General features: G+C 28.1%; 4 protein-coding genes across 4 annotated transcripts; 3 read left to right on the forward strand and 1 right to left on the reverse strand.

The window, feature by feature from the left end:
* Positions 1 to 973: 973 nt before the first annotated feature.
* On the forward strand, positions 974 to 2922 carry LOC124929914 (GDSL esterase/lipase At1g09390-like). Its single transcript, XM_047470294.1, has 6 exons — positions 974 to 1217; positions 1707 to 1895; positions 1988 to 2145; positions 2216 to 2486; positions 2569 to 2744; positions 2917 to 2922. Exons 1-6 carry the CDS (start codon positions 974 to 976, stop codon positions 2920 to 2922), a joined length of 1044 nt encoding a protein of 347 aa, XP_047326250.1.
* Positions 2923 to 4436: 1514 nt separating this feature from the next.
* LOC124932566 (ubiquitin-40S ribosomal protein S27a-like) lies at positions 4437 to 5101 on the reverse strand. Its single transcript, XM_047473215.1, has one exon. It carries the CDS (start codon positions 5063 to 5065, stop codon positions 4595 to 4597), a length of 471 nt encoding a protein of 156 aa, XP_047329171.1. The 5' UTR covers positions 5066 to 5101; the 3' UTR covers positions 4437 to 4594.
* A 4518-nt stretch (positions 5102 to 9619) lies between these two features.
* LOC124929327 (S-adenosylmethionine synthase 5) lies at positions 9620 to 11478 on the forward strand. Its single transcript, XM_047469658.1, has 2 exons — positions 9620 to 9753; positions 10062 to 11478. Exon 2 carries the CDS (start codon positions 10063 to 10065, stop codon positions 11242 to 11244), a length of 1182 nt encoding a protein of 393 aa, XP_047325614.1. The 5' UTR covers positions 9620 to 9753; position 10062; the 3' UTR covers positions 11245 to 11478.
* A 3115-nt stretch (positions 11479 to 14593) lies between these two features.
* Positions 14594 to 19118, forward strand: LOC124931701 (pto-interacting protein 1-like). Its single transcript, XM_047472229.1, has 9 exons — positions 14594 to 14834; positions 14919 to 14960; positions 15668 to 15765; positions 16451 to 16701; positions 16791 to 16917; positions 17861 to 18134; positions 18336 to 18468; positions 18559 to 18645; positions 18777 to 19118. The coding sequence occupies exons 3-9, from the start codon at positions 15681 to 15683 to the stop codon at positions 18915 to 18917; spliced, it is 1098 nt and encodes a 365-aa protein (XP_047328185.1). The 5' UTR covers positions 14594 to 14834; positions 14919 to 14960; positions 15668 to 15680; the 3' UTR covers positions 18918 to 19118.
* Positions 19119 to 26389: the final 7271 nt, after the last annotated feature.

Consider the following 26389-nt stretch of genomic DNA (forward strand, 5'->3'; position numbering starts at 1 on the left):
TTTTACTTTATTTTTTTATATATATTTTTACTATAAATACAATTATACGAATGATATTTTTGATATTTAACTTAAATAATTTATTACAATTTATAAAAAAAACATTAACAAGTAATTAGACAAACTTTTACTTAAATATTAGAGATTACTAATTTGATCAAAGATAATTGTACTAAAATATTTTAAATTGAAATGAGGAGTTAAATATATAAATATATATATATATATGATGTCATTACATAATAAAGTTTTCTACAAATATTAATTAATTGGCTAGCTTTATCTAAACCCTTATATTAAAATATATATATAATAATAGATTAAAAAATAAAATAAAATTTGGCCAGGATTAAGTACATATACCACCGCATGATGGACTCGAACTAAAGAAAGAAGCTAGATAAACGTTTATTATTCAAATTATATAGGGGATAATCCTTATATGGTTATATTAAACAAATAAAAAAAAAGTTAAAACTATAGATATAATGATTATATCCAGAACAATATAATATAAAGATAAGCTTCCTATAATCTTGTCTATATTTGTCCTAAACCAAATTATTTAAAAAATAAATGACAAGTGATTGAGTCAATTAGTCCTAGGGTTAACTTTCTATAATAAAAAAAGTATTAATTCTTTTTTATCTATTATTAAAATTAAGGCCATTATTTTTTATATTATAAGAGTTTAGATAAAGCTAGCCAATAAATTAATATATTTTTAATTAATAATATATAATTTAAATTTGTCTTAAGGCATAGCAAAATCCTAGGGCCATCAATTCTTAAATAAGACGACCATAAACGAGATCTGAATCCAATCCAACAAGAATAAACAAAAAATGGTTCACGTGAATGCTTTATAATATTAGCTAGTGTCATGTATCTCTTTATAAAAGACCCTCAAATCTTCAATGAAAGTAAATCATAAGTAACAAATAAGTATTATATATACTAAACTATAGGAATAATGTCCTTTCATTTTCTTCTAGCTTTCTCTTCTTTAGCCATAATCTCTTCTCTATTCCTTCCCATTCTTGTTCATTCAGATTGCAGAAGAAATCCAGTTATCTTCAACTTTGGCGATTCCAATTCCGATACAGGTGGATTTGCTGCTGCTCATGGATTCATCTTTGGGTTCCCTATGGGCCGCAATTCCCTCCATGGTTTGGCCGATAGGTTATGCGATGGACGTCTTGTTATCGATTTCCTTTGTAAGTTTTCCATATAACTGCATTTTTAATTGAAAATATGGTCATTTTATAAGTGTATAACTTACACTCAAGGAAAAAGTAGTAATATATACTTTTTTATATTGAGAATTCATTAGTTGTTATTTTTGTTTATGTCATTTTTTTTATGATTAGTGGCTAATCGGTAATCAAATTTAATTCAAGCGTATGTAAAGATATATTCAAATATTAGTTTAGATGAGATAATATTTTTTAATATATATTAACAAATTTAATAATATTTTTTTTTTTATTAAGATTCAACTTAAGATATTATCAAATAAAGCAGACTCAAAACATTGAAGAAAACAATGATAATGTGTATAAATATTTTTTTGTTTGTTATTTTTTTCATTGAATTCCAGTCTATTTGTAATTAGGGAATCAAATTGAATAAAGGGTATGTAAGATATCTTGCATATATAAAATCAACTTATTGAACAATGAAGTAACATACCCTTATTCTTTTAGGTGAAAGCCTAAAGACACCTTATCTTCCACCATATCTTGAAATAGTAAGGGGTAATCATGTAGCAAATGGTGCCAATTTTGCAATAAGTGGTTCAGCCACTCTTCCAAGTTCTAACCTTTTCAACTTGGCTGTTCAAGCTTCTCAGTTTGTTCGGTTCCAAAATCGTTCCATTGTCTCCAACACTCGAGGTGATTTGATTTGATTTAATAATAGCTCAAACCTAATTTCATTTTTCACTATTGTATTATAAAACTGAATTTATTTATTTTTACTTTTCTAGGCGTTCCATATTCACTCTCGGTCGATGATTTTAATAATGCGCTTTATATATTCGACATTGGACAAAACGATTTGACTGCTTCGTTCAGTTCTTTTTCGTATGCACAAGTTATTCAAAAGATCCCGTCTTCCATAACCGAGATCAACAATACTTTATGGGTTAGTTAGCAAATTATTTCAATTGTAGTAATTGAATTTTTTTGTTTAAATTAATAATCTTGAATTTTAGCTTATATATTCACATGGTGGAAGAAACTTCTGGATTCACAATACTGGCCCATTGGGTTGTTTACCCGTCCAGCTTGAAGGGAACCGGGCGAATTCTAGCGATTATGATAAGTTTGGTTGCTTATCGTCCCGTAATGAAGCGGCGAATATTTTCAATAATCAATTAAATGCTCTATGCAAACAGCTTAGATCGCAAATGAGGGAAGCCAGGATCGTGTACGTTGATATGTATGCTATTAAGTATGACCTTGTTGCAAGTTCCTCTACTTACGGTGAGTTTGATTTTTGAAAAACCGAGCAAGTTTTAACTTAAAGTTGATTTTTTTCTCAATGAACTTGTAACAATGATTATAGGTATAGAGAAACCACTTATGGCATGTTGCGGAGATGGTGGTCCTCCTTATAACTTCAATCCAAAAGTGCGGTGTAGCGTTTCTTTGGGTTTTGATGTTTGTGAAATGGGGTCGAAGTTTGTGAATTGGGATGGAACACACTATACTGAATTCGCTAATTCGATAATTGCGATGAAAGTATTTTCGGGAAATTACTCTTCACCTAATTTAAAGTTTGATTTCTTTTGTAACTAGGAAAATATGAATTGTTAAAGTTGGATTTCTTTATGTAAATCCAATAGTCTATGATAAAATAATAAAATATTTAAAAATGTCTTGATCTTATTGTGTTTATTGTGTTTTATTATAGGAATGATTAATAGTACTCAATCTTATAAGGTTCAAGGCATCGAAATAAAATGGTAAATGAAAATAGGGAAAGAGAATAGAAGAGGAAAGTAAAAAAGTGTGAGATGAAAAAAAATTATTTTTTTATTTTCAGTTAGATTGTGCCATGATCTCTTTCACATTCTCTTTCAAATTCAAGTTATTCATCATTTGTGATTAAATCTATAATAATGTGAGTTAATCTGTTTAATATATATATATAACTTGACCTAAAAGTGAAATGACTAAATTAACCTCAATGTTAACTACAGTGGCTAAAATACTGGATTTTTTAAGGATGATCGAGTCAAATTATTTTTAAGGAGATTACATTATTTACTACATACTGACTTTTGTCACTTTGATAATGTCATTACAATGTAGTTATTTTGTAAGAAAAAATTCAACTTAATAATTCTTAAAATATTTCAAATAATCATCCAAATGCAGATGTTTTATTTAATATCCTATTCAAAAATAAGTTATTTACAAAGAATTGATATCGTTCATCATTCAAAATATAAAATTATTCTCAGATATTAATACAAATCTTTTTACAAAATAATGAAACGAAACTTTTTAAATAAAAACCCTTGATTTATTCAAACAATCACAATAGTAAAAAATCTTTTTTAATAAAAGCTATGTTTGTGACATTTTCTTTTCAAGATTATGCAAACAAAACCAAACCCTTGAAAACGATGAAAATTTATTGTTGAATAATACAATTCTAGATCAAATTTGTTTTGAAAATCTTATATCAATAAATATATATATTCATTTTGAAAACAAATAACAAAAATATACATTGTAATTCAATACAAGAAAACTTAATTAGTATTTTTTAATTTTAACATGTAAAACCAAGAAATCAGAACTGTTGGTTTCGATTGGACAATTTCATAAAACCATAGATTATCAGGGTATGTTGGTTCGGTTAATCGGTTTTGCTTACACTCCTAGTCAAGAGAATAAAGGGTACAAGTTCAAACCCTTCAATCAGATTATGAAGGGCAAGCCACAATTCACACAAATGGCATTCAAAGCTTAAATTGAAGATTGAGTCTATGTTTGTATGCTTCAGCCATTAGTTTATGACAAGTCTAATAAATGATGGAACCAATAAAAGAAGAAACTATAATAATTGAGGTACATCTACAACCTTTCACTATTGGGTCTTGGTACAGGCTTAAGGACCAGAGTGTGGGGATCAAATTGTTGAAGATTGAAGACTATATAATAGGGCATTAGGAGTTAAGATCTAGAACAGGGAAAGCAAATGAATCAAATCATTGGATCATCTTTAATTGTGACACAATTTGAAGATTATTTCAGCTAATCACACATATTATACCACATCAACTTCAATGGTCATAAACAAAAACAAATTGATGATTCCTCATCTGAATCAAGATACAACTAGCCATTATCTATAGAAAAAATGCAATTGAACCCATTCTAAGAAAACTCAACTTGTTCAAATATGATAACAAAACTTAAAGATCAAATGAAAAATCAAAATCTCATATTACTTTCAGTTCTGAAAATAAAGCAAGAATCTTTAATAAGAAATCAAAGTAAAACATTCAAATCAACTATTGTTGCATCAACCATAAAGAGTTTAAAGAACCATATCAAAAAATAAATCTGAAAAATTAAAATCAATCGCCGCCAGCCTTCTGATAAACATAAGTGAGACCACACTTACCACAGTAATGACGATCAAAGTGATTCGCCATGAATGTTCCAGCGCCGCAATCAGCATTAGGGCATTCCTTTCGAAGCCTCTGAACTTTACCTGAATCATCCACCTTGTAGAAGGTAAGAACAGCAAGCTTCACCTTCTTCTTCTTATGCTTCAACTTCTTTGGCTTCGTATAGGTCTTCTTCTTCCTCTTCTTTGCTCCTCCGCGAAGACGGAGTACAAGATGGAGAGTGGATTCCTTCTGGATGTTGTAGTCGGCTAGGGTTCGTCCATCCTCAAGCTGCTTTCCGGCGAAGATCAAACGTTGCTGGTCCGGAGGAATTCCTTCCTTATCCTGAATCTTGGCCTTGACATTGTCGATGGTATCCGATGATTCGACCTCTAGGGTTATGGTCTTACCCGTTAGGGTTTTCACGAAAATCTGCATCTTTGTTCTCTCTCTGTTGTTACGGCTGAGAATGGAAGAAGTGAAGGAATAAGTACTAACCCTATTAGCCTATTAGGTTAATCATCTCGTAACTGGACCTGGCCTGAAGGCCCAAATGATATTTCAATGGGCTTGACAAAGTAAATATTTTGTTTGGATTTATCAATCACTTATGAAGTAATTTTATTTTATTTTTTTAAATATGAATAAAGTGATTTAAATAAAAGAATTTTTAAATTTTATATTTAATATATATATATAAATTATAAACAAATTTTTAATATGTTGTTGAATTAAGAAATTATTTATTTTGTTTGTTAATGTAAATAAAATGTATTATATTATATAATGAAAATAAAAAATTATATATATATTCTTCTAAATTTTTTATGTATATAGTTACGAAAATATAAAAATATTATCTTCATTAATTTATATATATATATATAACATAGAAAAATATTAATTTATAAAATAAAATTATATATTATATATAAATATTAATTTTTAATTTAAATGAAAATAATTGAAAAAATAAATAAGAAAATAATATATGTAATTTTGTTTATATATATCAATGATAATTAATAAATTAAAAATATATATGATGACATAAAATTAAATAAATATAGAGAGATAAATAAATAAGAATATAAATTTTTTATATATTACATTTTTATATGTCACTTAAATTAAGTGAAAGGTTTATTATATATTATATAACTTTTTGTTTGTAATATTTTTAATCTTTTTTTAATTTAATTAATTAATTTTTATAGGTGGTCAACCGTAAATTAATAATCCAATTTATTTACTCTAAAAAACGGAATATAATTATGATGCAATAATCTAATTAGTTGAGAAAATAATTTCTATATCTATATATATTATAAGAAATTAACAAAATAATAATTATATAAATGCAACTTAACATTATATCAATTTTATATTGATATTAAAATATAAATATTGTTATATTATTAAGGTGTAAGTTCAATATTTATATATATTTTTATAAAATTTTATTTTTAATCTTAATTGTTTTAAATTTTATAAGCGAGTTAATCCAAAATTAATAATTTGATTTTTTTTACTCTAACAAAACGGGTTATATCTTGTTGTTCGAGCTAGTGATTTGTACTTTTTTTTATTTATATATATTATAATAAATTAATATAAAAAAATAAAATATATAAATAAAATATTACACATAACTTAAGGGGTTAAAATGATTAATTTATATTTTTATATTACAAATTTAAAACTTATATATACATATCATTTTATTTTATTTTTTAACTGTTCAAGTTTTATTACTCTAACTAAGATTGTGTTTTTTTGTGCAAGTATACACTTAATTGAAAATTTTGTGATATATATATTATTTTTATTTAACTTGTATATAAAATTTAAATATTGGTTATAAAATATATTTATTAAAAGGTTTTCAAAATACTTTTTTTTGTTAAATAAAAAAAAATTTTAAAAAAATCAAAATAAATTGTCTTTTATTGAGTTCTTATTCTTAAGAAATTTATGTTAATGTCTATCATTAAAATAAATTTTTATTTTTTAAAATATTAATTTAATAAGATAATATTTTGAAATTCACTTAATTAGACATGTATTAATAAATTAATTTATATTTATTTTCAAACTTATAATAATTTAAAATTATTTTTAAATAAATTTATTATACAAAAAAAAATAAAGATAAATAGTGTCATGAATTGACTCCTCTCCATTCTTGTGATGAGAAAACTCAGAATAAATCAAAAATATTTTCTTCTAAAATAAATCATATTCTTTTTTTAAATTTTTTTTTTTTTATCAAATTTAGAAATAGAATATAGAATAATTTTTTTTTAAATATTCAGATCCAAATATTTTGTTTGAAAACACTCCAAATACATAAATGAATCGAATTAATTTTTAATTTTTTTTATTTAAGTTGAATATGAGCTGAAACAACACAACAAAAAAATATAAATTTATTTGCAAATATTTTTTTTATTTTTTAATTATCTCATTCAAGTATTAATTTAAATAAAATAATATTTTAAAATATATTAATTAGACATTTTCATTCAAACTTAACTCCACTATGTTCAAAAACAAAAACCAATAAAAGGTTTAAAGTTTAAACCTTTCAATTCTTAAATTTTTTAAATGTTATTATTTTTATCACTTTTAAACACTTAGAATCATTTTTTTAAGGGCGGTATTCTCTTAGAATCAAACTGGGCCAAAAATATTTCAATATTCGATTCCTTAATGATAAAATCACAAGGCAATAAGAAAGTGGGTACAACTAAAAACAATTTTCAATTTCACCTACCGTCTCAATAATATATGTAACCTAGAGTAGCCGGTCATTCAAGCCCAAACTTTTAGGAGCACCTACTTTTAGGCTTGGTTTGATTCCAACTTAAAGATTAAATGATTTATTGTTATGTAATATTCATCCAAGACCGCGATATCTTAAACTAAATTAATTGTCTACATCGTTTTGATATAAACTTTAACCGCCGAGATTATTTGAGATTAATCTATCAATTCTCTAATCAAATTATTTAAATTAGTATTAAAATATCAAAACCCACTTTTTTATCATAATTATTTATTATATATATATATATATTAAATAATTCAATTTTCAATAATTAAAAAAAACACACACAAACAAGGTTGTATAATTACTAAATAACTAGGTTACAAAGAAGACATTGATTGTTGTGCTAATGTTTCACTTTGAAGTGTATGTACTATACTTTATATTGTTATGTGCAACTTCAAAGTTTGTATCAAACCTTTATATACTTAAATATATATATATAAAAAACTTTTATAAAATCAATGAAACTTTGTTGTTTGAATAATGGATACATGTTTTTAGAAAAAAATAATAATAATGGATACTTCTTGTTTACAATTGTATAACATTAATTAATTATTTCATCTAAAATAGCATGTTTCAAATTTTTAAATAATTTTTTATTAGTTTAATTCTCTTGAGTTAAAAGACTACTTACTAAGTAACTTTATTAAGAATAGTATTGTTAAGTTAAATTCTCAATAAAAATAATTTATAAGTTAAAATCTTGTCATACTCAACTTGATAGGAAAAACAACCATAAATAATTATGTTTAATTAAATATAACAACAATAGCTAAAAATTTGAATTATCCACTTAGTTAGTGCTTTGACGAAAAAAGTACTAAAATGTGTGACGTTCTTAACGAAGTTTTTGTATCACGCTCATATTTTCAAAAATAAACTATGTCACAAAAAAAAAAACTTAAGTATATAAAATTGTCTACTTTAGCTTATATTAGGCTTAGTTTATCCAATCTAACTTCCAAACATACTTAGAACCACTAATTACATCTTATTTTCTATTACAATTTAGAATTCAAACCGTGGAGCTAATTGTCCCATACATTGACTCTTTGCTGTGGAAAGTTTGCTTTAATAAATAATAACTATTAGACATTGGTATAAAAAAAAGAAAATAAAGAATAAAACATTTTAATGTGGTTCAACCAGTGTAGTGTTTGTTATTTGAACAACATCTAGTCTATGTATATCCTTTCAAAACATTGAATCCATGTATTGACTATTGAGTAGATAAAATAAAATTTGGAATGTGATATTACTTTCATTCCAAATTTGTCTAAATCTAACCATATTTTAATTTAAGATGTTTGTAATGATACTAAGATTTGAGTTAACTATTACATAACCTATTTGAGATTGCGTTTAGAATTGTTAACTCATTTTAGTGTTAATGTTTCAAATGAGATTAACTGGGACGGCTAGTGTTTAATATTATATTTTGATAGTTGAAGATTAAACAATGGACTCATATTTATCTTAAGTCGTTTTTATTGAAAATTAAACCAAATATATTTGATCTTTTAAGTTTGATTCGTACATTTCATTTATCCTAAAAATATTCTTTGTTAGCTAGTAATTTTTTTACTCAGTTTTTACATAGATTTACAAGTCTTTTAGGTGTTTATTTATTTTTACTTAGTCATTCATCAATAAACAAATTTATGGGATGTATTTTGACAGTATTTTAAAGTTTGAAAAGTAATTTGTATTTTACCAAATTCTTTATATATTTAAATACTGAAAATGAGTTTTTTTTAAAACAAATAAATAAATAAAAGTTCCATTTGAGCAACCGAAAAACATCCAACGTTCTGTGTTTGAATAATGGATACATTACATGCATGTTGTCTGTCTGTTTGTGATTTTAATCACATTTTTAATTTGTAAGTGATTATTTTCTCTTAGGCATGGAATTGAAATATGTTCTAAAATTTATTTTAATTAATAATCCATCCTCCTTTAATAAATTATATTATATTTAATTTACAGTAAAAATAAATTTAAAATGAAATGAAAAAGTAAAAAATATTAATATTTTACCAACTAACTAACCATTAACTGTACCCACGAAAAAGAAATAATAAGGATGTATCTATTCTATAATCAGATCTAGATTCCAAACTCCCTAAGAATATGACTGACTATATCGGTAGACGGTCGTCATATTTGGTGAACCTTCAGTTTTCCGACTCTATAAATTGCGGCCTTTGAAACCTGAAAGAATCGCCAATCCAAGTAAAGCTCTCTGCATCCAAGGATCTCCGTCTTCGATCAACCAAGCCATTTGCAGGTACGCATACATTTCTGTTCATGCTCTGTTTATAGATTCGCGGAGATTTGTTTTCACTGAATCTGTACTTCATTTAGCAGCAATTTGTTTGATATGCATGATTATCGGCATTTTGTACTCCCTTGTATTTGTGTTCTTGAAGAATTGCAGTGAGATACCTGAGATCTGGCTGCTTAATTTGAGTTGATTTCACTTTCTTTTTTATGCTATTAGGTTTTCTGATTAGAACTTTACTTTAGTTCATAGATTGGATCTTTGAAAATACGCATTTCATTGATCGATCTGTTTCTGCAATTATATATCAACAGAATGGAGACCTTCCTCTTTACCTCCGAATCCGTCAACGAAGGACATCCAGACAAGCTTTGTGACCAGATCTCTGATGCAGTTCTCGACGCATGCCTAGCCCAAGACCCCGACAGCAAAGTCGCTTGCGAAACCTGCACCAAGACCAACATGGTCATGGTCTTTGGAGAGATCACAACCAAAGCTGACATTAACTACGAGAAGATCGTCCGTGACACCTGCCGTGAAATCGGTTTCGTTTCGGATGACGTCGGTCTCGACGCAGATAACTGCAAAGTTCTAGTTAACATCGAGCAACAAAGCCCTGATATTGCTCAAGGTGTCCATGGCCACCTGACGAAACGCCCTGAAGAAATCGGAGCAGGGGATCAAGGTCACATGTTCGGGTACGCCACCGACGAAACCCCTGAACTCATGCCTCTAAGCCACGTCCTCGCCACCAAACTTGGAGCCCGCCTAACCGAAGTTAGGAAGGACGGGACTTGCCCCTGGCTAAGACCCGACGGCAAGACCCAAGTTACTGTCGAGTACTACAATGAAAACGGAGCCATGGTCCCAATCCGAGTCCACACTGTCCTAATCTCGACCCAACATGACGAAACCGTGACCAACGATGAAATCGCGGCCGACCTCAAACAACACGTGATCAAGCCAATCATACCGGCGAAATACCTGGACGAGAAAACCATTTTCCACCTCAACCCGTCGGGTAGATTCGTCATCGGTGGTCCACACGGGGATGCTGGCCTAACTGGGCGTAAGATCATCATCGACACATACGGGGGATGGGGTGCCCACGGAGGTGGTGCTTTCTCGGGTAAGGATCCAACCAAGGTGGACCGTAGCGGGGCATACATTGTTCGCCAGGCGGCTAAGAGCATTGTCGCGAATGGGCTTGCTAGGAGGTGTTTGGTTCAGGTTTCGTATGCTATTGGTGTGCCTGAGCCGTTGTCTGTCTTTGTTGACACGTATGGAACGGGAAAGATACCCGATAAGGAGATTCTTAAGATTGTGAAGGAGACTTTTGATTTTAGGCCGGGTATGATCTCGATTAACCTTGATCTTAAGAGAGGTGGGAATGGAAGGTTTTTGAAGACTGCAGCTTATGGTCACTTTGGTAGGGACGATCCTGATTTCACTTGGGAGGTTGTTAAGCCCCTCAAATGGGAGAAGCCTCAAGCTTAAGGGTGGGTCGCTGTTTATGCTTAAGGGTGGGTCCCTGTTTTTTAGTGTCTTTTCGTTTTGGGGTCTTTCACGAATAATAATAAGTGTTATGTTGATTTGTTCTCTATAAAGAGAACTTAAGTGTTGTTATTTGTATTGTATTATGTTATTTTGTCATTCTCCTCCAAATTTATCCAGTTTTTTTGTTATGCCCAATGTTGGAGGAAAGTGAAATCTTATTTTGCCCTATTTGTTTAGTTGTTTCTTATTGAATATATGATATTTAAATAAAGAAAATGGAGAGAATTTGGAAGGGTATGAAGTAAGATTCTATTTCCCATAAAAACTTCTAGCCTGCTCATGATTTTGATAGTCCATTTTTTTTTACAATTACTTCATTCAAGGAATAGTTTTTAGCAGATAACCCAATTTAGGTTTAATAGTACATTTCAATAGGGGGTCGAAAAATATAACTAACTAATTATAAATCCTAAACCCACTCTTCGAACAATTTAGGCCTAGTTTGATTAAAGAGTTTTTGAGATAAAACCCAGTTTTTATCTCAAAACCCAAACATTTTATCACCCATCAAATCAAATAATTTTATCAATCTCTCACGTACATCGTATCTTCTAAAGTTAAAGGGCAAATTAGTCTTCAAAATTTTCAATTTTTTCCTACTTTTTATCAAACAATGATTTTTTTGGATAAAACCAAATAAAATCCAAAACAATCCTTTCCTCAAACAAGGCCTTGGAGCAAGCCTTCTTTCACGCGAGTTAAGTGCTTACCTCAAAAAGATATTCCCTTCCTTCTTAGAGGATTTTTAAGGTTATAGTTGATGGATATTTCTAAATTTCATATACTATAGATTTGGACATAAAGTTTTTTCTCATCTAATTTTTTTTTCAAATAATATGCTTAAAAAAAAAGTTAAAGCAATTTGATTGGTTGAAACAATTTCTTATGCTTTTTATTTTTATTCCAACTTTTTATTATAAATATAAAAAAATTAATTAATTAAATGTTAGGTTAATACGTATGATAATAGTTTAAAATATGCATTCCCTATATCTCATATAGCCTTTATTAAGCTTAGATTATTTTTTAAAAAAAATATTTATTTATTTTATCAATTAAACTATTTATATATAAATATATATAAATAAATACAACAAAATATTTTAATTTAATTTAAATAATTATTTTTTTATTAATCAAAATTTTGATTTAAAATCGAACCTTTTTATATTTTACTTTAAATAACCCAATATCCATCTAGTTCTAAATTGACTAGAATTCATAATTGTTATTTAAAATTTTAAAATAATTAAACAATTTTTTACAAAGTCTATCTATCAAATCTTAAATCATTATATAGAAAAACTTAAGATCTAACTACTTTTCTCTAGATATTAACTTTCATCTAGATTTTTAACCTTTTTAGTGTGAATTAGTCCCATCTACATGAATAATTATTTAAAAACTTTTTTTTAAAATTTAATTAAATATTTATATATATCACCGAATAGAATATTTAATTAGCTTTGAACCGCGTCAATTAAGTATATAAGGCTCAAATTATTAGGCCAAGTTGAAGAGATGATTTGATATTTATTTCTTTTAAATAATAATAAAAGAAAGGTGGAATGATGAAGCACCGAAATTAGAGCACTGATCCAATCAAGTTTATTTATTTATTTATTTGAGTAGTCAAGTTGTAATTTGTCTTATGCATTGTCATCTTATGCAAAATTCCAGAAAGAATTGACACAAAAAAAAATTGGTGCAGAAACTTTCAATTTATTTTGAAAATTAAACAATTTTATTTAATTAAAACAAATTTAATAGCACATGGTATAAATATATTATTTATTGGGTGCTTATTGAATAATCAAATATATTTATATTTTAATTTAAAATTTAAATATGACAAAATTCAGACTCTTTACTTCAAATCAAAATATTAAAATAGTTTTAATGAGTATGAACTAATATTTTAAACAAGATTTTTTCTATTTGAATAACAACTAATTTATATCAAAATAAATATATAATTTATTACACTTTCCTATTAGTTATATCATTAGTCATTTAAAATAAATAATCATTTAACTTATTCAATTTAGTCAAAAGTTTACCGTCTTTTTTTGGTACTAATTTCTTTATAAACTTTTAGAAATACTTTAAAGTACCTTTATTCATTATCTTTTCAGTTAATATATATATTAATATTGTTTTGTCAAGAAATTGTGTATAAAATAGTTTTCTTTTTACTATTTGATTGTCATTAATCAACTTTAAGTTGAAAGGAAGAAATGAAGGTATGAACGTGTGATTAGGTTAGTTTTTTAAATTCAAAATATATTTATATTGATATTGTTTTAAAAAACACAGATTTAATTAGAAAATTAAGAAAAAAAATTGTGTATAAATAATTTAAAATTTTATAGAATTAACATAACATTATCTATGAAGTATATATAATCTGAACCATTTTTTAAAATAATTTAGTATGAAAAACATGTGTGCTGCATTTTGAAATAAAATATTTTTTCATTAATCAAACTTTTTAAATTCAAGATTACAATTAAAAAAAATGTTCTAATTAATTTGTTAATAAAAATATTATAGAATTAGACCGTGTTTAAAAAATTTAAACTAAGATCCAATTCACATCATACTAAATTTTTAACTACAAAATAATTTAAATATCTCAAAATAAAAGATTGAATTAATCAAATAAAAACATCTTTATTCATTATTTAAGTTATTTAATAATATTTATATATATATATATACTGGTGATGCCAATGAACATGCCCAAACTAGTTTATCCAGTTTTATGAACTTTCGTATTATTAAAATTTTATTTTAGAATTATAAAAGTGGTTACATAATTTGAATTTGAATCGACAATTCACTTATTTTTATATTGTCTATTGTTTGATTGATGCTACTAATATGATGGACATACATATTTGGTTATCATCCAAATTATTTTTTTTACGAACAAAAAATAAATCATCAAACTTTCAATAATCGTAGTCGTTGAATGCGTAACTTTAATAATACTATTATTTTGACGTTTTATAAGATTTGTTCAAGATGTCAGTAAAAAAAATGTTAGGAAATTAATCGTTTCTCTCGATAATTTATGAACTCGATATTACATAATATCCCAAATTAGTTTTTCCTTTAACATTATTAATCTCACTTGATCGTTTATAAAAAAAATTAGTATTCAATTAATGAATAAAGTCAAATATAATCTTATTCTATTAATGTCAAAATAATGTTAAAGAAATGATCTGTTCTATGAATATTCAATTAATGTCAAAATTGTGTAAATTGAAAATTGAAGAAAGCGATATTTTCTCTACAGGAGAGAGAGACAGAGAGCGATATTTTCGCTACAGGAGAGAGAGAGAGAGATTCATCATACCAATTTGGGGGCGATTGAGCCAGGTCAAGTTCGGCTAGCTGTGAATATATTTGTATATATGTTATTGTATGTCTGAAAGAGAGAAAGAAGAAGATAACGGTTGACCGGAGACTTGCACATTTATAATCCATCGCTGGCATCGCTATTCAGATCCTCATCTCTCTTAGTAAGTATCTTCTGATCCTTAATGCTCTTCATTTTCGCAATCTTATCAAGTAACACTACTCATCACTCACTGTGTAACTCGCAGAAGTCAAGTCGCGTTGAACTGTTACTGATTTGCGCATCTCAGGTTCTGATCGTCTATCTTATATTCCTTTTTTGTTTTTGTTTTGCAATACTTGATTGTCTAGCTGAATTTTGCAAGATCTGTACTGAAATGATGTTGTTCGTGTATTGTTTTCGGTTATTAGAAACAAATTCGCATGAAACAGCGACTTTGATGATTAGTTTCATATCGATCTTGCTTTTCGCTCTTTTAATAACTTGTAGTGATTTTCTACAGTTTCTTGCCGATATGAAGCTCTGTTTGTTTTTATTTATCCTTTTCGATCAATTCTGTATTCACTTAAATTGCGTGATCAATTCGATGAGAAATCCTTCAACAAACGCAATGTATCATTTCCAGAGACTAGACTAATCCTCAATTTTACGCACTGATTATTGTCTAGCAACCTTTAGTATTATTTGTAAATCATCAATAGATGAAAACTAACCTTTTGAATTCTTTTGGCTAAAGAATTGCAAAGAAAGAAAAGATTGATAAAGTGAAAAAGAAGTTTGAAGATGGCTTATAAGTTTATTTTATACAATAAATATTATTGTCAGGATTCAATTTTACATTCACTCAAGTATATTACAACAATCGATCGTGTGTTGGCTTAATGGCTGAAGTCATTACTCATTAACGACTCTCCAACAAAAAGCTGTTGATTGATGTATTTACATGTGGTTTTCAGACTTGTTATTTTCTAACAATAGTTTTTCCTTAAATTGCAGATTCGAAGGCATTATGAGCTGTTTTAGCTGTTGCGAAGAAGATGATTTCAATAGACCTCCTGCAGGAGGAGGACAATACATGGATAAACACCAACCAGGTGATTTATGCTACCTTTCAAAAGGCATTAATTAGTGTCTTATAAGAACTGTAACCATCAAACTTTTTGTAATAATAATTTTCTCGAAAGGCAAAACAAAAAAACTTTTTTGTAATACAAGGTGTATTTCAGTTCATCCTTTGAAGAGTTTTGTTGCAAGAGGGTTGCTCCCACCTAGCTGGTTAGATGACTAGATTTGTAGCAAACTTTTTTTCGCTAGGTGTCTCCAAATCTCTGGTGGTCACTTATTTACGAATAGTTAAGATACTATCTTAGTTTCTTATCTTTATATAGATTATAGAAGCTTAATCCTATTTTATATTCCATGTCTTAAAAAAGCTTAAATAGCCAATTAAACTTGTACAAAAGTATCAAATCACTCACCAACTTGTTTACTTAACTCTTATTTATTTTTGTTGAAAAAGAAATTATTTGTTTGCTCGTGTATGTTGATACATCTGCATTTAAGCACAATGACAACTCATATAAACATAACAAAATCAAACTCAAACAATCAGTCATTAACTCAAATCACCCACACAATGAAATATTTTACAACTCTGTTAATGATCTCGTGACTGTTTATCTTTTGTATTTGCTTTCAGATTATGTTTATTTTTTTCTTTCTGGATAGTACATCTTTTCCCATAGGCATGTGCTAAACAAATTTGTTCTCCACCACCAGGAAATAATGCAGGATACCATCCCACCGAAGCTGCACCTAAGGGTTCCCAAGCTGTGAAAGTTCGGCCAATTGAAGTCCCTACTATTCCAGTAGATGAGTTGAAGGAAATAACTGAGAACTTTGGGACAACTTCTTTAATCGGAGAGGGTTCATATGGAAGAGTGTATTATGGTCTTCTTAGGAATGGAAGAGCTGCAGCCATAAAAAAGTTGGATGCTAGCAAACAACCAGATGACGAGTTTCTAGCTCAGGTTCTGACCATGATTCTAATTGTTGTCTCTCTATATGCTGTTGAATACATTCTTAATATCTATTACTTATTTATTGAACGTATTTGCAGGTTTCTATGGTTTCGCGGCTGAAGCACGATAACTTCGTTGAATTGCTGGGCTATTGCGTTGAGGGTAATCAACGTGTCCTTGCCTATGAGTTTGCTTCCAATGGTTCTCTGCATGACATTCTTCATGGTATGTGTATTTTCTTTGAATTCTCATCAAAGTAAAATCTAATTGTTCATTTATTTTCCTGATCCCATCTAACAACTAGGGGTGAACATGGGTAAAACGGATCCCATACAAAACCCAATCTATAATTACCCAACTCATTCTACCCAATTTACTTAGACTAATGGTACTTATCCAACCCATTTAAATTTTAATCAAACTAAATTTACAATAAATTTATAAATCAAATTTTCAAAATAGATCTATTTTATCTCATATCAATAAATGAGTTAAATAAAATTATATCAACTTTGATGAATGTTTATTATTTATAGATAGAAAATTTTAATTTGTTCAAAATGTTGCTCTTGATTATGTGAAAATGGCTTGTGTATCAACTTTCCTTGCAAAACTCTTGTAAAGACACTTTGGATTTATTTTAGTAATAGAATGACACAATGTCACCCCCCCTCCCCCCCCCCCCCCCCCCCCCCCCCCCCCTAAAAAATTAATTAAATAAATATATATATATATATATATATATATGAACCATTTTTTTAATTCTCAAGTGTTTGCTTCCCAATCGTCTGTTTTGGGTAAAAGTTTTCCTACCCAAGCACTTTCTTTTCACCCAAACACCTTTGTTTGAAAAACCCACTATTCAATGAACAATCTACTCATCAATCTCATCATTCAAATCATCAACTAAAATCCCATCTACTTTTTTTATACTCGAAATGTCTTTTTACTCAAATAGCCTAATTTTCAATAACGTACATCAAACAAAGTTATTTGGAAATAACCACTCGGCTATTCAAATAACCCTAGATCAAACAAGTCCCAACCGGAACATACAAAATTGCATTTGAGTTTGGGTTTACCCATATTTTGCTCACTCTTAACTAACATGAACTTATTTCGGTTTATTCTTACAAATGTTTATCATTTAGTTAACCTTGTATTTCAGGGAGGAAAGGTGTTAAGGGAGCACAACCGGGGCCTGTCCTGTCATGGAGTCAACGGGTAAAATTTGCTGTAGGAGCTGCTAAGGGCCTCGATTACCTGCATGAGAAAGCAGATCCTCACATTATCCATAGAGATATTAGGTCAAGCAATGTACTACTCTTTGACGATGACGTTGCTAAGATTGCTGATTTTGATTTATCAAATCAAGCTCCTGACATGGCAGCTCGTCTTCACTCCACTCGTGTTCTTGGAACATTTGGTTATCATGCTCCTGAGTAAGCAAGCTCCCCATTTTAGAACTGTTTCCTCATGTTTTTTTTTTTAAATCCTTTTTGCTTCAAAGGGATTAGAGAATTACTCTCCCATCCAAATCTATTTTTCATTGATTAAATCCTGAAATATTCAAAGGAGCCATGTAATTCATAGTATAATTGGATCATTTTAGCTTCCTAATCTATTATTTTTTTACTTGGCAGATATGCAATGACTGGACAAATGAATGCCAAAAGTGATGTATATAGTTTTGGTGTCGTGTTGCTCGAGCTCCTGACTGGTCGTAAACCTGTGGACCACACATTACCTCGTGGCCAACAAAGTCTTGTGACATGGGTATTGCTCGTTTATTTTTTGTTGTTCTTTTTTTGAAAAAGATTTTATGAAATAACTTAAAACTGATCCAGTTACTTTACTTCTTTATAGGCAACTCCAAAACTTAGTGAAGACAAAGTAAGACAGTGCATTGATGCAAGATTAGGTGGAGAGTATCCACCCAAGGCAGTGGCAAAGGTAATTCTTATTACAATGTCATTTTAGTTGACGTTTCTCATATAGAGACTCGAATCCAGATCTAGAAAGTGTTTGTTTCGGGTTTGAAGGAAGTTAAGAAATCCTGTGTTTGGGATATATGTTATATACAGATGGCTGCGGTTGCGGCTTTGTGCGTGCAATATGAAGCAGATTTCAGGCCTAACATGAGCATAGTGGTGAAGGCTTTGCAGCCACTTCTAAACACGCGCCCTGGACCAGCTGCTGGTGAATCACCTGCCGCCCATACATGATGTTGTTTCATCACTGTCTGGTATATCTCTCACTCTCTATTGTTAATCTTTCTGAAAATAGAAAAAAAGAAATTAGTGCAAGTGGATATAATAATTATGTATGGAAGATTGTTTATGTTTGTAAAAGAATTGATTATTCTTTTTGATTGTTTGTGAATCTTTTTTAGAAAATATCTTTTATCCTTTGAGGCTATTTTTGAACTGTTGGTATATATATATATGTTGTTTTCTTTTGTATAATAGTAACAATAATGTATTTATAAGTATACTTTTTTTTTAATTTTTTTTTTAATCACGATAGTTCGGTTTGAACTGACACTGAACTGATCTTGAAAACATCTTTAAGAGATTGATTGATCTTGTTTTACAAAAATATCTTTATTTTTTTCTTTTTTAATCATCAAATTATTTAATTAAAATTTGTTTTGAAAACCAATATCATTGTATATATTTGTTATAAAAAAATAGCTATATGTATATTATAGTCCAATTATTCTTACAATCTTAGTCAAATAATGTATAATTTTTAAAATTTAACCATGGGTGGTTTGGTTCTTTAAGGGGTTTCATAAACTATATAAACTCATGTACATGTTTTCTATTCATTGTTTATTTTGGGCACTCATCTTGAAAACACATCATTACAAGAGTGATCTTTTTTTAATATATATTTCTCATCTCTAGTTAATTATCAAATTACTCAATTAATTAATTCAATTATTCTTCCATTAATCTTTTTAAATTAAGAAACATTAAATTATTTTAGTAAAATAAAAAGAAACACTTTTCTTAATTTTTTTTTGGAATTTTACTTAAGAAAAAACAGCACATCTACTGATCTACACCGTTGTACTTAAAAGTTTTTTTTTCAAAATTAAACTAATTTGTAAAATCATAAAATGTCGCAAATATTTATTACTAGTCTTAAATATAGTATTACTTAATAAATGTTTATAAGTTAATTAGTATTCATTAATATCATATACTTAGTCTTAAATATAATATTATTTTTTAAAATAATGACACTTAACTACAAATTATAGGATCCTTAAGCTCAGTTAGATGTGAGTATATGAGCAAGTGACTTAGTCATGTGAGAGTTAGATTATAAATTATAGGATCCTTACAATTTATCTATTATATATGACCACTCTAATCAACTAAATTATTTAATTTACTTTTATATTATGCACGCGTCGATGAACCTATAACATTTTGAATGAGAGGGTGAAAGAGTGATCATTGTATACATCGACACAAAATTTAGAACAGTTAAATTTGGTTACATCGTATGCCTAAAATTAAAATAAAATGCGATATTCTCTTTACATAACACGACAATCAAGTTTGTTAGATTTATTATTAATCTTTTTTCCAATTTAAATTCGATGCAAATAGATTTTGTCAAATTTATTTTTTACATTTGAACAAAACAAATATAATAATTTATATTTTATTTTATAATTTAACTCGCAAGTCAATATATTGATAAACATACGGTTAAAAATTTATATGCAAACACAAATTTATAAATTAAATTCTAACCATCAATAATAATCTGATGGTTAAAATGTCCAACTTCTAGAATGAAAACTAATGTTTGAATTCATGCATATTCAAGTTGGAGGGATCAAATGATGGTGGTATATATATTAATGTAAATTTGAATGAATTATATGTATTTTAAGAGATAGATATTATGTGATTATTTAAGTGTAAGTCCAAATTTGAGGGTGTTATTTAAAAGATTACAAAAATGTTCGGGTTCCACGGCAATAGAGTTTGTTGATTGTACTATATATATTTATATTTTTTTTTTCATTTAAGTTTGATACATATCAATAAATTTGATTAAGTTTTTATATTTGAACAAAAGAAACAGATAATAATTTATATTTGTGTTTCTACAATTTAACTTGCTGGTCAATATATGAATAAACATAGTGATGACAACTCGCTGGGTACTAAACTAAGATCATCTCCAACCCACCTGCAAACTCATCTCTATAATAAGTTTTAACTCTCCAATCCACCTGCAAACTCAACTGCATTTTGAGTTTTCCTGCAAATTCTCTCTCCTCCATACTCAAATTTGCAGGGACACTATTCACATACTCAAAAGTTTTCAAAACTTTCATTTTAGTCCTTTTAGTTTGTTTTTAATTAATTTACATAACTTATTTATATTTTAATTTGTTTATCTATTTTATTTATTTATATTTTAATTTATTTATATAATTTATTTATATTTTAACTTATTTATATTTTATAATAATAAACAATATTTATAAAAAAAATAATAAATAATAAAAACAATTTTAATAAAATAAAACACATAGAAAAACCGAAAAAGTACAATAATCTAAAAGGTTTGTTTTGTTGTATTTTTTTGTTTGTGAAATATAATTTGTGTTTATTTAATAATGTTTAATTTGTTTTATACGGTTGTATAAATAATTGATTTATAATTATAATTTAAAAGTAATTAATAAGTTGTTGTAAAGTTATGGGTTCAATTTATAATTTTAGATAAATATATAGATAATATTGAAAAAATTAAAAATTATTATAAAAAGGAATATTCTAAGAATATTCTTTTGAGTTTGAGTTTGAGTTTTTCGGTTGGAGATGAATTACTGTTTGATGGGATGTTTACTGCATTTTGGGTTTGAGAATAGGTATTTGGGTTGGAGATGGCCTAAGTAAGTACCCATCTTGGAACCAATTTTTATTTTACTGTCAGATTTCGAATCTAACGGGTATCTCTATTTTATCTCAATTCTGTTTTTTTTAAAGTCTATAATAAATACAAAATGTGATTCGTTTAAGCACAACGAAACAAAACATGACATTAAAAAAATAAAAAAAATAAAATGGGAGGAAAAAAACAAAAAAAATAGGCAAAGTAAAAACAAAATAATTAAGGTGCACAAAGGTCTTCAAGATGATTTGTATCCCTATCTTTGATTCGTCGGGTACCTCATTGCCCGATTAAATATCTATAAAATTATAGACATTGAAAAAAAAGAAATATAACTTTATTAAATCATAAATAAATTTAAAACTTATAATATCAAAATAAAAAACAGAAACATTAAAGAGAATAAGTTTTAAAGTAACAAGTTAAAAGTAACGTTGAATATGAAATGTGAGAAGATAAATAAAATTTTGTTATTACATCTTTAAGAGTAATGAAAGAGATATTAAAACAGTGATGTTAACATAAAGTTTGGGTAAAAATAATAAATGATATATATTTATGGTTATGTGAAATATGAAAAATCACTGTAAACTTTAAAATATATATATACATATATATATTTATATTTATATTTATATTAATATAGTTCAGTATCGGGTTTTAGGTTGAGTTTCGTGCACTCCCCATCCATTTCGAACCCGATCGAGAACATTCACTTATTCATATTCCTGATCTCGACCATCGGGACGCATGTGTGTCGGGTATACGGGCACATTGTCATTTATAAATAAACATGTTGAAAAATTTATTTACAAAATATATATAAATACACAAATAAAAAATAAAATTATAACTAGTCTCAGTATCAACATTTCACTCTCAACACTAAACTTTGACTTTAAGTGCAAATTGGAGTGTTTTTAAATTATATATATATATATATATATATATATATATATATATATATATATATATATATATATATATATATATATTCAATGTGAATTTAAGAGCAATAGTATAAATAATATTTTCTTTATACTTAAAACGTATATAATAATAATAATAAAAAAAAAAAAGAGTGAGATGATATTTGTGAATTTTATCATATTTTTCTTCAAAATTTTGATATTTCATTAAAATAAATATGCTACTCTAAATTGAAAAGTCAAAAAAATGTATTTGTTTATGCAATCATATAAGTCATGATATTTAATTAAATATCAAATTTTCCATTTTGTATATAAAAAATTAAGTATTTTTATATATTTTGTGACTATAACATATAAGTCAACTGTCAAATTAAGACTCTTTATTAGACATCAATTGAGTTTTTAGACCATTCTCTCAAACCTTACAATTTGGGGTTTATTATTATTAAAATTATATAAAACGAGGTTTTAATTTAACGGACAAACGCCGTTAACTTATTATTTACATGACATTTATAAATAAATAAAAGATCAATGTTACAAATTTAATTACCAATTAATGAACTTAGGATTTTGACGATCGTTTCTCTAAAATTCGATAACAAAACTCTTAATTCACTGAATTTTGGTAGTTCAATTAGTGACATAATTTTTTATTTATTTATTTATAAATTACACGTAGATAATAAGTTAACGATTTTTAAAACCGTTAAAACAAAATCTCATGTTGTATAAAAAATGGGTGTTTCAAATGCATAATTTAAAAATGACATAAGAGCTGACTGACTTTTTTTTTATCTTTTATATATTTTTAAATATTTTAAATGATTTTTAGTAATTATTTATGTTGGATCGCGTTATTTTTTGTGATGTTAATTTTTTATCGTAATATTAATGATGTAATTTAACATTTTTTAACGATAAATATCATTAAATAATTTATAATATTAATTTTGTAATTTGAGATTTTACACAAATACATTCAAATTTGTCGAGCTTCTATACTTTTATTTTAAATTATTTAATCGGTTCTCGACAACCTATTTAATATTTAATTGTGACAATTTTTCTTCGTTAATTATGTATCATTATATTATTTAAAATAAATATAATTGTAATCACTAAAATTTTACCTACCAAAATTATAATTTTAAAATAATTATTTTAAATAAGTAAAATTAAAATAATTAAAATTAAGGCCAAAACGAAAAATAAATAAAATGATTTGAGATAAATGTTGTATTCATTATATCTCAAATTAATTTTATGGGTAAAAAAATTAAAATAAATAATTTATAATAAATTTATATTCATTTTATCCCAAGTAAATTATTTATAAAACCCCCAAAAATATATAAAATAAATAGGAAAAATAAATATTATGTCTATTTGAAATATTTTGTAGATTGAAAATAAAGACAAAGAGATAAAATAAAAATCAATTTCAAATAAGCTATAAGGCTGAAAATGGAGCGTAATCTGTTGTAGCCGAAATAAGGAGAATTCAGTGCAGCAGACCTCACAGTCATCGGATGAGCTCTGAAATCTCATCAAATGTAGAACAGCTAGTTGCGTCGCCCCTACAACGAAAGAGACTAGTGTTCGCCAAGCAACGAAACAACTAACATGTGCCTTAGCGTCGTTAGCCCAAACACAACGGAACGCCCAAATGCAATGGAACACGGACGAAACGCCCATGCATTCACATTTCAGCCCAAAACAACGTCGTTTCACCTCTAGTTTGTCTTCTTCCTCGAAACGAACAACCATCATCATCGGCCAAAACTTTTGATTTTTCAAAAGTGGAACTCGGACGATACTCAACCAAAATGGCTGATTCAAAAAATTAAATGATCACCCTAACATGGTGATCATTTCACGTACGATCATAAGCTTCATCATCGCCTATATCAATTAATTGGATGAAGAAAAACAAAAGTCATTAATGACGTTTTGTCTGAAAGTCGATCCACTTGGTCGATCAGGCGACCTTATGAGGCTATAAATAGCTTCCTCCAGGCAAACCGAAGGCAATGATCACAATCTCAATCCCTCAATCAATCCTATACCAAATCCTCCATTAAATTTTTTAACATTTTCTTGAAAATTTTGAAATTTTGTTTAAGACTATAAAGCTCGGATCTAGGCATTCACAAAGCTTCTAAAAGAGTTCGGGATTGTTCTCCAACTCACATTAAACTTCTAATCATGTTGTAATTCAATTTATTAAGTAAAATTGAGATTTCTACATTTAAGTATGACCAGTTTTATATACTGCTTGATTGTTATATTTATTGATTGGAAAACGATCTTGAGATCATTTACAAGTTTTCTGTCGAAACTAAACTGAATCAATCAATCTAAATCAAAAGTACCCAAATTTGATTTTAAAATTTTTTAAAATCGAGTTTCTGTTTACTCAAGTACATCAACCCATAAACCTTTCCAATACGTTTCTAAGGATGTTAAGAATATATCTAGACAAATTTCACACAAACCCAATCATTTTGATCAAAACAATTTTTTTTATAAAAAATGAAAATTTTAGTTCTTGAATTGGTTAAAATGAAAGGTCGGTATTCATGTTGTGGTTTCATTCTATCCTATGAGGTATAAAGAAACTACTGACAAGTTCATTACACTCATTAAACCTTAAAAAAAATAAAATCAAAGACACGTTTTTTGCCTTAAAACTATTTGACTTTAATGGAACATCATCCAGATCGAATGATACATCGGGATAATGTTATAAATGATCATTGGGACTAGACGAAGCTCCCCATACCTTTGGATCGAAGGATTAGGGCCCCAGTCAAAATCATCAAACTTGTAGTTTGATGTTCTTGACGTTCGACTAAGGGCTCGACATGGGTTTGATTTATGACCGAGAAAATCGAATCCTCCCCTGCACGCGACCGAGGATTCCTAGCCAAGGACCGAGAGCTCCCCGCACCCGACCAAGGATTCCTAGCCCAGGACCGAGAGTTCCCCACACCCGACCGATGATTCCTAACCTAGGACCGAGAGCTTCTTGCACCTCGACCGAGAGCTCCCCGCACCCGACCAAGGATTCCTAGCCTAGGACTGAGAGTTCCCCACACCCGACCGATGATTCCTAACCTAGGACTGAGAGCTTCCTACACCTCGACCGAGAGTTCCCCGCACCCGATTAAGGATTCCTAGCCCATGACCGAGAGCTCTCCGCACCCAACCAATGATTCCTAGCCCAAGACCGAGAGCATCCCGCACCAAACCGAGATGTCTTGACCCAAGACCGAAGGTTTTTAGACCGAGACCGAGGGATCGACACCCTCGACCGAGACGACCAGTCCTAAGGTCCGTTTGTTTGAGATTTTTAATTTCAAATTTTATTTTTAAATTGGAAGCCCCTCACCATTTTCTAAAATTCTAAAAAACTTAATAAACACCTTCAAAATATTTTAAAAAAAGTATTTTGATAAGAGTATGTTTGAGATTTATTTTTAAATTCTAAATGCCTTAAACTGATATATTTCAAATACTTCTCTCAAATAATCGTCGACATCAATAATAAGTACCAACATTTAATATTATTTTACGATTTTAAATGCAAGAAAACTTGTGCATGACTAGGACTTCAAAAATAATTGGTTAAATAAAAAGTTATAACCCATTTTTGGAATACAAGATTTTATAAAGTAGAGACCGTACTTTAACGAATTCGGAAGATGTAGTGCGAAAGCCTTTTCCCGAGTATCACCAAACACTGAACATAAAAGAATCTCTGGTCAAATATACGTTTATATAAATATACAAAACATTTCAATAATCTGAATTAAAAATCAATTGACGACTCATTC

Source organism: Impatiens glandulifera, chromosome 3 (genome assembly GCF_907164915.1).
Source record: "Impatiens glandulifera chromosome 3, dImpGla2.1, whole genome shotgun sequence".
Lineage (NCBI taxonomy): Eukaryota > Viridiplantae > Streptophyta > Magnoliopsida > Ericales > Balsaminaceae > Impatiens > Impatiens glandulifera.